Source organism: Psammomys obesus, unplaced genomic scaffold (genome assembly GCF_907164565.1).
Source record: "Psammomys obesus unplaced genomic scaffold, mPsaObe1.curated_primary_1811, whole genome shotgun sequence".
In the NCBI taxonomy this organism is placed as follows: domain Eukaryota; kingdom Metazoa; phylum Chordata; class Mammalia; order Rodentia; family Muridae; genus Psammomys; species Psammomys obesus.
Window position 1 is genome coordinate 14,067,667 of NW_026596040.1, and position 12,506 is coordinate 14,080,172.

At 36.6% G+C, this 12,506-nt stretch overlaps 1 protein-coding gene across 2 annotated transcripts in view; it reads left to right on the forward strand.

The window, feature by feature from the left end:
• Srfbp1 (serum response factor binding protein 1) overlaps positions 1 to 12,506 on the forward strand; it is a 31,375-nt gene that overhangs the window by 5,023 nt on the left and 13,846 nt on the right. For both annotated transcript variants that reach the window (XR_008721862.1, XM_055622847.1), the window contains exons 2-4: positions 2,548 to 2,636; positions 3,541 to 3,613; positions 11,522 to 11,593. Coding sequence is in view for 1 of the 2 variants with exons in the window: in XM_055622847.1 (XP_055478822.1) it covers positions 2,548 to 2,636; positions 3,541 to 3,613; positions 11,522 to 11,593 (234 nt within the window). In the remaining variant the exon portion in view is untranslated. The remainder of the gene's footprint in view (positions 1 to 2,547; positions 2,637 to 3,540; positions 3,614 to 11,521; positions 11,594 to 12,506) is intronic.

The window sequence follows — 12,506 nt, forward strand, 5'->3', positions numbered from 1 at the left end:
GTGTGTGTGTGTGTGTGTGTGTGTGTGTGTGTGTGTGTGTGTGTGTGAGATTCAGTGTGAGAAAGGGTCTTGCTATGTAGTCAAGTCTAGCCCCCAGAGTCTGCATTACCCAATCTCAGTGTCTTTAAGTGCCAGGCCTGTAGATACGTGCCACCATAGCCAGCTAGTTGTGCTTGCTTTTGCTTTTGTCAAAATGTGGTGCACTTAGTGTATTGTCCTTCTGCCACAAGCATGCAATATGAACCAGTTTCTGGCCCTTTGTCATAGCTCCATAATTCCTGGATGACAAGTGAATTGATAAACTTAATGGTCTCACTAAAATGGCCACTAGTGATGCTTTACAAAAATACAGCTAAGTATTTAGAGTAAGCTGTTGTGAGAAAATTTAAAATTTCGTTTTTATATGTAGTGCATGTTTTTGCCCAAATATGTCTGTTGCCTGTACACAGATACTGAGAAAGTTAAAACAAAAAAGGAAAACCTGTTTTCTCTTGGTGTGAAACTGAGTATATGAAGCATTCCTTTTCTTTTAGAATTCCTTATCAAGTAATGTCAAGCATAACACTTCTTACAATGGAGTTTTAGAGTTGGGGACTAGCTTTCCTGTAACTAGAATGTAACTAGGGACCAACCTGCTCTGCCTGCTGTAATTTATTAGTTGAGTTTGACTAATAATAGTTCGTGGTATATTGTCATTTCATAATCCTGCAAAATTGAGCACTGAGGAATGTTAGTTAATATTTGAATGTATAAATTGTCTCTTGGTAGTACTTTGTTTTATAAATAACAATTTTACAATATATCCAATATAACTTACTATTGTGATTTCATTTCTCAATTTTTAGTGTGTTTTCTTCTTTGAAATAGTCTCATTCTGTAGTGCAGGCTTGCTTTAGACCTGTCCTGCTATACAGGCTGTCCTCAGACTTGTCATTTTTCCATTCACTTCACCCCAACCATTGGGATTACAGATGTGAGCTACAGTGCCTATCCTCTGCTCATGGAGTCAAACTCTAAAAGACTTGGTGTGAATGGACAGTGATTTTTGTTTGTTTGTTTGTTTTTTCCCCTCTAAGAAAGGTTTTATAGCAAAAACAAAAAGTCAAAAGCTGTTGCTCAATTGTAGTGGAAAAGAAATTGGTTATGTTCTTTTAATATAGTATGTTTCTGAAGCAGTGAATGAACAAAAGGTATGCTGTGTTTCTGGTTGTTCCACAAGTATCTGCCATATACTATTTTAAATGTTTAGAACTAACATTGAGTAAATAAGATTCTTGACTTTTATGCAATTTGGGGGGGGGCACACATTATTTTTTTTATTAAATTTTTATTTTTTTATATTAATTACAGTTTATTCATTTTGTATGCCAGCTGTAGCCCCCATTCTCATTCCCTTCCAATTCCATCCTCCTTCCCTCACCTCCTATCCCCCTCCCCAAGTTCATTGATAGGGGAGGTCCTCCTTCCCCTCCCTCTGACCATAGCCTATCAGGTCTTATCAGGAGTGGCTGCATTGTCTACCTCTGTGGCTTAGCAAGGCTGCTCCCCACCTCAGGGGGAGGTGATCAAAGAGCCCGCCACTGAGTTCATGTCAGAGACAGTCCCTGTTCCCCTTACTAGGATACCTACTTGGAGACTGAGCTGCCATGGGCTACATCTATGAAGGGGTTTTGGTTATCTCTAGGCATGGTCCTTGGTTGGAGTATCAGTCTCAGAAAAGACCCCTGTGCCCAGATTTCTTGGTTCTGTTGCTTTCCTTGTGGAGCTCTGGCCTCCCCGGGTCTTACTATCTCCTCCTTCTTTCATAAGATTCCCTGCACTCTGCGCAAAGTTTGGTTATGAGTCTCGGCATCTGCTTTGATACACTGCTGGGTAGAGTCTTTCAGAGGCCCTCTGCGGTAGGCATTATTATTTTAGTCCAAACATAATTTATTTAAAAGTAAAATATTAATGATTTTGTGGTAAATTGTAGTAATACGAAATCTGCAGTATTGTGAAAGTTGTGATCCTCAGAAATGGCGTGGAGCCAGTCAGGAGGAATAGATGCTAACAAGCTCAGGGGAAGACACTTTTCCTGTCTCGAGGAGGTATAAGTAAAAGCTATGATGGTGAATAGCAGCATGCTAAGGCCAAAGATTCGAGAAAGCTGTGTTGCCTCCAGTCAGTGCCCCAAAACTGCTGAAAACAGTTAAAAATGCGATATAAAAATGGTAAATCAGACTCCTGGGTCTCATACTCCAAAGGAATTTCTTATAGAACAGTCATAATTTGGTATGTTCCATTCCCAACAGAATATAACAGCAAAATGGTTATTACTGAAATACTCTGCCTTTAAAACAGAATCCTGACTTTGTTCTCTTTCCGTCCCTGGCACATACATGCTCAGCCTTGTTGTATTTCTGTACTGTCACAGAAAGGGCTTGATTTCATCAATCTGCATGATTAAACAGAGCTTTGGTTAAACTAGTACCTAACTATGAATTAACATTCAGAATGCCTTTATTTCCATTAAGAATCTTTTTTAATTTTGTCTTTCTTTCCTCAAAGGTTGTGAAGATGAGAAAAGAAGTGAAGCGAATCCGAGTTTTGGTCATCCGAAAACTGGTCAGAAGTGTTGGTAGACTGAAGTCCAAAAAGTTAGTCATGTGAAATCCTGTAACTGATATCAAAACATTTTTAATGTTTGTGAAATTAGAGGGATGAGTATGCATCCATCGCTTGGGTGTTCTTTGTAGCTGTGACCTGGGTGGGAGCGATGTGCCCTTGTCAGATTGTCAGCATGCCCTTGAGTGCTTTGAGCCATCTTTGCATAAGATACAGAGTCATTTCTTCCATTTTTAAAAAGTTCTCTCTTTCCCCTTTCCAAAATGAAATTACCTTCACAGTTCCTTATGTATTTTATGTAACTGGAAGTTATTTCAAGGTATTAATAGGTCTAGGGTGCCTACCTGAATCATCAGCCTTTCTTTAGCTTAGTATTGAAATTTTAAGTAGCTTGTGGACGTATTTCTCAGATTTTTATGTATCATATGGTGTTTTTTAATAAAAGAATATTTGTTATGTCTAGCACCAGTGACAGTTCTTAGGGTTTAAACAAAAGTATTTAGAAAGTCTTCAAATGTGTGGTTTCTTGTTTTCTGTTCTTTCATAAATGTTTAGAAGATAACCCTCCTTTCTGACCAAACAGATGTTGAACATCTTTTTCTTTAATTGCAGAAAACAATTTTTTAATTAATAAAAGCATGTTTAGCCTTTAACTGTTATATCTTAAGCTATGTTAGTTTAAATACGGTATTTTGATCACAGTGCATAGCTGACCTTGTCATTAAAAGACTGAAGAAAAGCTACTAGTCAGTGAATGACTCCAGGATAATGTGTGTCTTACCCAGTTTTCAACACGGTGCTGTCAGGTGTGCTGCAGTAGATTGAAAACAGCAGTACAGGGTAGAGTGTTTTCACATAGGCTTCTCTCAAAAACTTAAAATACTGTTCATCGTGACATAGCTCTAAAACTAATGCTTCCCTTGGAATATATTGTAGGGGCACTGAAGATGCACTATTAAAAAACCAAAGGCGAGCCCAAAGGTTGCTTGAAGAAATCCATGCCATGAAGGTAAGGGCGTGTGGGTGTGCATTGTATGCTAGTGTGTCTCCTGGCAGCCCTTATCCTTGTGGGTGATGCCTCTTTAAGGTCTCCTTAGTTGCTGAAGGCTTATTTGTATAGCTGAGTTTGGTGATTAATGGCACATTTGCAAAACTGCAGAATGTGTAAGCTTGTCTATTTCCCTGTTTTTGGAGTGCTAGGCTAATTTGAGTCAAAACTGCCAAACTAACCTCACTTGTATTTTATCGTGCCTCATACCTAAGTCTCTTATTTTGACTGTTTCTTAGGCATGTATTCTAAAGTAAGGTCAGCAGTTAAGTGTTCTTGTTATTAGGAAATGTGGATGATGATGCTGGTGGCTGACATCATGCTTCTCGTGGTGCCAGCTCAATAAATTTTTATGTGGTGGTGTCAGCATTTTATTAGGTTCTGTAGAACTTAAAATAAATTTGGTGTTGGACCAACATGGTCCATATTGTATTTTCAGCCAGATTCTTCACTGGTCTTCTCAGTGAACTTTCTTTGTGGAAACTTTCATTTACCAAATGACATACCATTAAATGTCTAGAAGACTTTTTTATTGTAGAACTTAAAAACAGCATTTGGTACCAGCAGTTATCTTAATTGCAGGGTAATTTTGTGTATGTTTGACTTTTATAATTTGGTGTAACTTCCAAGTTTGAGTAAGATAAAAGAGCAAGAGAATTCTTTAACAATATTTTAATTGTGTTAAATTGTCAGTGCTTTTCACTCTTCCTTTTAAAAGGATGGAAAAGTATTGAGCAGGATACAGTTAATCTAAGGACAGGTATGGGAAATGATTGGTATGAAGAATATTATTTGTACTTGTCACTCCCTTATAGGACTGTCAGGCATAAAATCCATTTGATAGATCTTTTCCTCTGGTTTCTTCTAAATAGTAATTTTTGTAATTTTAGTTTTTTTACAGACTTTGAACCATTAAGCAATAGCTGTTTTTGTTTTTAAGAAGAGTTCAGTACCTAAAAAAGACATGTATGCAGTCTATAAGGAATGTGGTAACAAATAACTCCTTCACCATTAAAATACTTCCGTTCTATAACTCTCAGTAATACCATTTCTTAGGGAGTTGTATGATCTTTATGTGAATTCTTGTTTTCTGTTTCATCAGCAGGAAAGTCAGACCTAGTACAGAGAAGATTGCAAGGTTCCTCTGTCTCCCACGTTATGTCACCACTCATTGTTAGCCCAGAGAGCCACAGCTCACTGGCTGTATTGAATTCACACACACTACATGTGCTTGAATTCCTGCTGGCAATTAGGGTATTCTGAGTTGGCTAGTCTGATTTCATCTTGTTGCTTTCTTTTGTTTTTTTTCTCTTTTGTATTAACTCAAACATTGCATTTCATTTAAATTAAAAATTCAGAATAACTAGATTAACTATATATTTACTTAGCGAAAGTGTTTAATTTCATTTCTGAATCATGATACTTTAATAGGGTCAGCCTTTTCTGAAAGAAGTAAATATTTTTTCAATTGAAAAATTTTTCATAACTTTGTAAAGAAATAATTCTCATACATTTGGGAGTATCAAAGAAATAGCCACAAAGCAGTACATTCATAATTATAATTTGGAAGAGAACCTTTTTTTTGTTTTTTGTTTGTTTTTGGCCCAAACACCACTAGATTTTTATAGTTGTGCTCATGACATTACAGTCCTACAGTTGCTGGGTATGATTATAGGGTATTTTGTTGCAAGATGTCATCCTCATGAAGGAAACCCAATATATTTTTAGAAATGAGAGTAGTTTCTTTCTGGCTGTGGCAGGAGCAAGGGTTGGGAGATCAGGTCTTTATGATTCTATAAAATGATAGGTTCCAATTTTTATGAGTCCCATCTTTGATGCTGTTTCTAATAGTATTAGGACTCTTAAATTGTTAATGTACACACTGGCTTCTGAAACAGGTTCTTATAATAGTAACTTTTCTCCTAATGTAATTGTCATCTTAGAGGCTTACTGCTGAATAAAAGGCCCTTTTCTAGTTCTTTGTGAACTTTCGCTGGCTGGTTCAACTCAGCTGTTCTGACTCAAACTCCTCTCCATGCTGGCTGATTCAGTCTGGCTTCTCTCAACTCCCTCACTGGCTTGCTCTGCTTCTAAACTCCATGAACTGAATGAACTGCACCAAACTGCACAAACTCAACTGAATTCAGCTGCTCTTCATAAAATTGCACCGAACTGCTAGTACTGTATTGTACTGTACAATAGTGAACTTGAGTCCATTGTACTGTCTTTTCTAATGACCTCTCTACCATACTTTGCTGTATCGTCTTCTCTGTATTTTTCTGTACCCTGCTCTACCAGCTCAACTGTACTGCACTGCTTTTAAGTAATTTCTCTTTTCTGTTTGTTCCCATAGGGTTGGGTGTATCCTATATCTGACTCATTCTGTCAGATTGTTCTCTGATTTGTTACTTTGTCCCTCAATTAGACATCATTGTTTAGGATCAAAGGTTTGTACTAAGGGCATATCTGTATTCCAGCCAGAGGGGTTAAAGGTGTGTATTCAGCTAGAAGCATTAAAGGTATGTGGGGAGTCTGTATTCCAGCTGGATCACTAGACCTATAAAGTCTTACGATGTGATCAGATGTGAGCAGAGCAGTCATGTGGCTGGATTAAAACTCCCCTACAGGTACTTTCTCATGGAAAGGTAGCTGAACTTTAGATCCCCAAGTTACTTATCTGGAGACAGTAAAGATAAAATTGAAGCAAGTGAGGGCAACACACTTGGCTTTTATGTGAATGCTGGGATTTGAATTCAGATCTTCATTCTAACATGGCAGCATTACCCACTAACCCATCTCCCCATCTTACTCTTCATGTTACCAGTTCTAAGACACTTTCCAGCACTGCCATTCTGATTCCAGAACTACACCCTCCCAAGTTATTAGTAGGAATGCCATGAAAAGATGGCTAGAAAAGATGACAGCGGAAACACAATGGGCTGTATTGAGAGGGTGTCTTAAGATAATTCTTGAGTCTGCTTTCCCAGTTAATTTTCTCCACCTGTAGTGATCTGTTTGGCGCAAAGATGACTGAGTGACTTTTATTATTTATTTGTGTTAAGTCTCAGAAACATAAAGATAAAAAAGCTAACTCTTCTTTGTATCAAGTCACCTTGGTGCCCTAAGGCTACTATATATAATATATATTATATATAAAATGAAACTATGTACATACATAATTTTGTTTATTCCAATGCTATTGACTGGTTTATTTTTGCATGACGAGTACATGGCAGATGGGGGAAGGTCAGAGGACTCATTGAAGCCCATCTTTCTCTGTGACGTAGGTCCAGGGGATGAAATTGAAGTCTTCGGGCTTGCTGCTATCTTTACCCATGGAGACATTCACCAGTCCCTATTTCATTTATTAAAAGGCAGAACTCTTCCTGCTTCTTAAAAATGGTACAAAATCCCCTAGGTCTTGTGACCTTTGAAATGGTCTACAGGAAATCTTGGTGTTAATATACATAGATCAGTATTTACTGCCCTCCTCACTCAGTAAACATCAATTGAAAACTACAATCTCTATATTGAAATTTCATATTGCTTCCTAGAATGTAACTTCTTTAGCTAAAATTCACCAATTTACAGTTTGAATAGGCCACGTTCCTGACCCCTTAATATTGTTTCATTGTAGGTCCTGTAATACAGACTTTTATGTCAAGCATATGATGGCTTTACCTTACTCTTCTAAATAGGAGCAGATGTTTCAAATGTGAGTGGCGTCTGTCCTCTCTGAAACTAACTGCATCTGGGGGAAAACAGTCCAGGCTGCAGGATGTGTTGGTAACAAGAAGTGCTCCTGTTGATTAGGTTACAGTGCACACCAAGATTCCAAGTAAAGAACTGATTCTGGAGTTAACTCATCCACTAAGCCTCCTTCAAAGGATACAAAAAGTGGATACAAAAAGATTTAGTAGAAAATGCTACATGGGTCTAGGGAGAGGCTGTTGTTTTGATTTGATTTTTCAAGTTTTTTAATTCTGGAAATCTGAACTTTTCTCCCTGTTAGGATGTTTCCTAATAACCATGAAAGTATGCAAAGCATTTTCAACCATTAATGTAAAAAAAAAAAAAAAATGGACAAGCAATACTATTATAACTCTTGTAAGGTGTAAGGGGTAAAGATGAAGATATTCGCAGCATATTCTGTAGAAAATAACAATGGGATACAAAAGTCCTCTTATAAGATGGGTATGAACTCAACCTGAGGTTAAAATGGAAGCAGATTTTTAATTGTTTCTGTACACTTTAAACATTTTTTTAAGATTTGTTCACTTATTTTTCTGTGTGTGGGTAGTTGGCATGCATGCAAGTATGTGCCTGGTACTCATGAAGGCTGGGAGAGGCCATAGATCCCCAGAAACTAGAGCTGTGAGTTGTCGAATGTGTTCTGGAAACCAAATCCAGGTCCTCTACAAGAGCAGTGAGTGTTGCTGACACTTGAGCCCTCTCTCCATTCCACTAAACTGATCTTTTAAAATTGAAGACCTTTTTCATGAATGTACACAGTGTAATTTGTGCATATTATCCCAAGTCTGTTAACATCCGTCTTTTCACCTCTCTCCTTTAATGAACTATTTTGCTTCTGCTCTCTAGTCATGATGACATAGGTGATTTTATGTATCCATAAATTGTAAGATTCACAACTGAGAAAAAGCACATAATACTGAGACAACTTAGTTTCAAATATTTACACCCATCAATTTGAACATAACATTGTTAATTTTTTATGATGGAAATCATGTACTTTGTTTTTTCTGTATGTTAGAAACATGAGTACTTTGCTCATGAAATTAATATTTTGTGGTAGCAAGAGAAACTCAATAGTTCTATTTTCCTTGATTGTAAAAATGTATGTGGTCTGAGGAGATAGCTCAGTGGTTACAAACACTGGCTATTCTTCACAAGGACGTGAGATCAATTCCCAGCACCCACATGGCAGCTGCATGTACAGCTGTCAGTAACTCTAGATAGGGGTCTAGGGACTCTGGCACCCTCTGGCCCCAAAGAGCACTACATGAACATGATTTCAAGGTTTCTAATTCTAGAAACCGGAACTTTTCACCCTGTGAGGATGTTTCCTGATAGCCATGAAAGTTCCAAAGCACTTTTAACCATTCATGTAAAAACTTGCATGCAGTCAAAAGGCATCAAATAAATACACCTTAAAGAAATAAAACTATTCCAAGGGAGAATTGTTTCAAGTTTTAATCCTTGGTAGTTTCTAGTAAAGTTGTAAATTTTCATCTCCTTTACATTCTTGCCCTTTTCCTTTTTAAAGGCAGCCAAATCTAGGATCTATCATTTTGATGTGAGGTTGAATTCAGGAGAGGAAATCTTGTTTTATTAAATCCTTAAAACTGTTAAGTACATTATGGTAGAAATTGTAGCTTTGAGGAGCATTTGTTCTTCTTATCATAGTATTTTTTAAAACTATTATAAAACCTAGTTTTTAATAATTGTGTCTAGTTAGTCATAAAATTGGCAACTTTAAATTAAAATGAAAGAAAGTTGGTGTCTCTAGAAAAGTTCTTTAAATTCCATATGTATGCAGGTTTTGTACATTTTAGCTTGAAACTGTGTAGAGTAGATTCCTAATTTTGCTATTTGCTGTCAGATTGTACTGTTCTGTTTGATTATGGAATGAACGGAGATGTAAAGGTCTGAGTAGTGACTAAAATTTCATGTGTCATTCCATTTCAAAGACTTTTAAACATAGGCACATCAAAATTTTTGAGCAGGTGTGTTTTCTAAAATGGTGAAACTGAAAGCAGAGTAGAGAAGTAACTAACTAGAAAGAGAGTAGGTTGGAAAAATAATGTGTACAAAAGACAGTGGTTTATAGATAGATCTGTGTTACCTATGTAAAACTATTTATTAAGATAAATATTTTCTATATTTTTATATAAATTAATTCTTATTATTTATATAATATTTATTTATAATATTTATATAATATTTATTGATATTTATTAAGTCTTTGTTTTTGCATGTGTGTTCCATGACTGCTTCAGTTATCTACTGTCTTAGGGTTTTGTTGGAAAAAACACCATAATCAAAAGCAACTTAGGAAGTTGCTTTTCACTTCCACATAGTCTATCATTAAAGGAAGGCAGAGCAGGAACCTGGTGATAGGGACTGATGAAGAGGCCATGGAGGACTATTGCTTACTGGCGTGTTTTTTATGGATTGCTCAGCCTGCCTTATAGCGCCCAAGATCACACGATCCCAAGTGTGCTACAGCCCACAGTAAGCTGGGCCCTTCCACATCGATTAAGAAAGTGCAAAATCAAGGTCGCCCACAGGCCAGTCTGGTGGGAACATTTTCTCAGTTGAGGTTCCTTCCAAAATGAAGCTAACCTTTGTCAAGTTAACATAAAACTAGCTAGTACAATTTGGCCCCTTGTCAACTTCACACACAAATCACTGTTCAAGTAGAATGTTTCCTTTCTCATTTATTCTTAAGATTGACAAGTTAATAAAATATAAAACTTAAATAACTTTAAAGTCCCATAGTCTTCAAAAGTCTCTTTTAAATTCCATTTCTAAAATTCCGAAGTCTCTTTAAATGTGGGCTCCTGTAAAATCAAAAATAAGTACTTTTTTATTTCAAGAGGATCCCAGGGAACAGGTTTTGCTCTGAACAAAGCAAAATCAAATTCCGAACATTGTAAGTTCCTAGAGTCCAATGTCTGGGAGTCACTCAGATTCTCTTTGGCTCCTTCAAAGGGCTGGGGTCATTTCTCCAGCTCCACCCTCTGCATCATATGCATCTTGTCTCGTAGGTTCAGGCAGCTCAACTCCGTAGCTGCTCCTGTTGCTGCTGCTGTCTTGGTGATTGTTCCATGGTACTGGCATCTCTAAACTGCTGGGGTCTTCTGCTGGACCAAACTATTGACCAGTCTCTCTTCAGGGACTCTGATCCTGCCTTGTGGTTTATTAATTTTAATCATGGGGGCAATCTGTGCCTGTGAGTGCAGTTTCCTAACGAGGCCAGAGCTATTAACTCTCCCTGGAGCTGGAGGTATAGGCAGTTGTGAGCCACCTGATTGTGGTTTTGAGAATCAAACTCTCTTCCTCTTAACCACTAAGACATCTTTGATGGGTGTCTGAATGTGGGTATTTTGGATACAAGTGTGTGTGTGACTTCTGTCCTAGTGTGGAGGACGGAAGAGGGCACTGTCTCCTAGAACTGGCGTAACAGATGGTTATAGGTGTGTGCTACCAAGAGAACTGAGGTCCTCGATGTAGAGATACTTCTTAGAGTCTGGCAGTTTTAAATGGCATCCTTTGTGCTCCCAGATATATAAAATAATAATCTCTACAGCCTTCCTCTACTCCTCTGCTTTTTTTTCCAATTGCAATTTCTTTTACTCAAAATAATAGAGTTTGTCTAAAGTGCTTTTATTCTGTATCACTAAAGTTATTCCTAACCTGTAAATTCATACTTGCCTTCAAATATTGTTAATAAAGTGACTTTTCCCAGGCTGAAAAGTTCATCTTCTAGAATACCCTCTACAGAGGCTCATTTGTGTAGTATCCCTTCAAGTTCAAAACTGTATTTATTTATTTGTTGTATTTACTTTTGTAGACTTGATATTTAAAGACTTTTTGGCTGCATATGAATCTTTGGATTACAGATTATATAGTTCTTTAAATTGTTCTAAAATTATAGTTCTTTAAATTGTTTTGAGCTCTTGTAAGGAATTTATTGTAGCTTTTCTAGTATCATGATAATTTAACTGTGCTACGTATTATTTCCTTTCCAGAACTTAACATTTTTTGGTAAGTTTCATAAAGCAAGACACAAAGGAATTTAACTCACAGTGCTAATAGATTAACTAAAAATGTTGTTTTCATTCACAGGAATTGAAACCTGATGTTGTAACTAAATCTGCTCTTGGTGATGATATGAACTTTGAAAAAACTTGTAAAAAGGTATGTCTCATAGAAATGAGGTACCAAGGTTCCATGAGATGTGGAACACTTTATCTTGCCTCTTAATATTCTGTAATTTTCTCCTGGCATTCCTATCTACACAATGTTTTTGCCCACTCCCTCTTTCCCATCTCCATTACCAGATTTTAGTAGCTAAATACATAAAGTAGTGACAAGTATTATAAGATACTAACATATCATTACTAAAAGCTTGGATTTATTTGTTCATTTATTATGTATATATTTATTTTTAAGTTCTTATTTATATTATGTCTCCATGTACACCTGCACACCATAAGAGGGCATCAGATCCTAGTAGAGATGCTTTTGAGCCACCATGTGGTTTCTGAGATTTGAACTCAGGACCTCTAGGAAGAGCAGACAGTGCTCTTAACCTCTGAGCCATCTCTCTAGGCCCGATTTTTAAGTTCTTGGTGCTCAGTGTTTTCCCTAGGGTTCATCTCTTCCTGTCATTATTGCCCAGGGGCTTGGCAGAATTAAAAGAGTACTTTTTTTAAATTGTTTCCTTGTTAACGAAAAGATTTATCTTGCCCTTCACCGACTTAAAATTAATCTCAACATTCCTAAGTTTTAGCTGTTTGCCGTCGATTGTACTGTTCTTTTGGATTATGGAATAAATGGAGATGTATAGGTCTAAGTAGTGACTAAAATTTCATGTGTCATTCCATTTCAAAGCCTTTTTTAAAAAATATAGGCACATCAAAGTTTTTGTGATCTATGCATCAATTTCTACTTTTTGTTACTCCATTTATTTTTTTAATGACTGTTGTTCACATGTTGTATTGTACATTGACCAGAGACGTGTTTTTCTCCTCTTCATATATATATATATATATATATATATATATATATATATATATATTTTTTTTTTTTTTTTTTTTTTTTTTTTTTT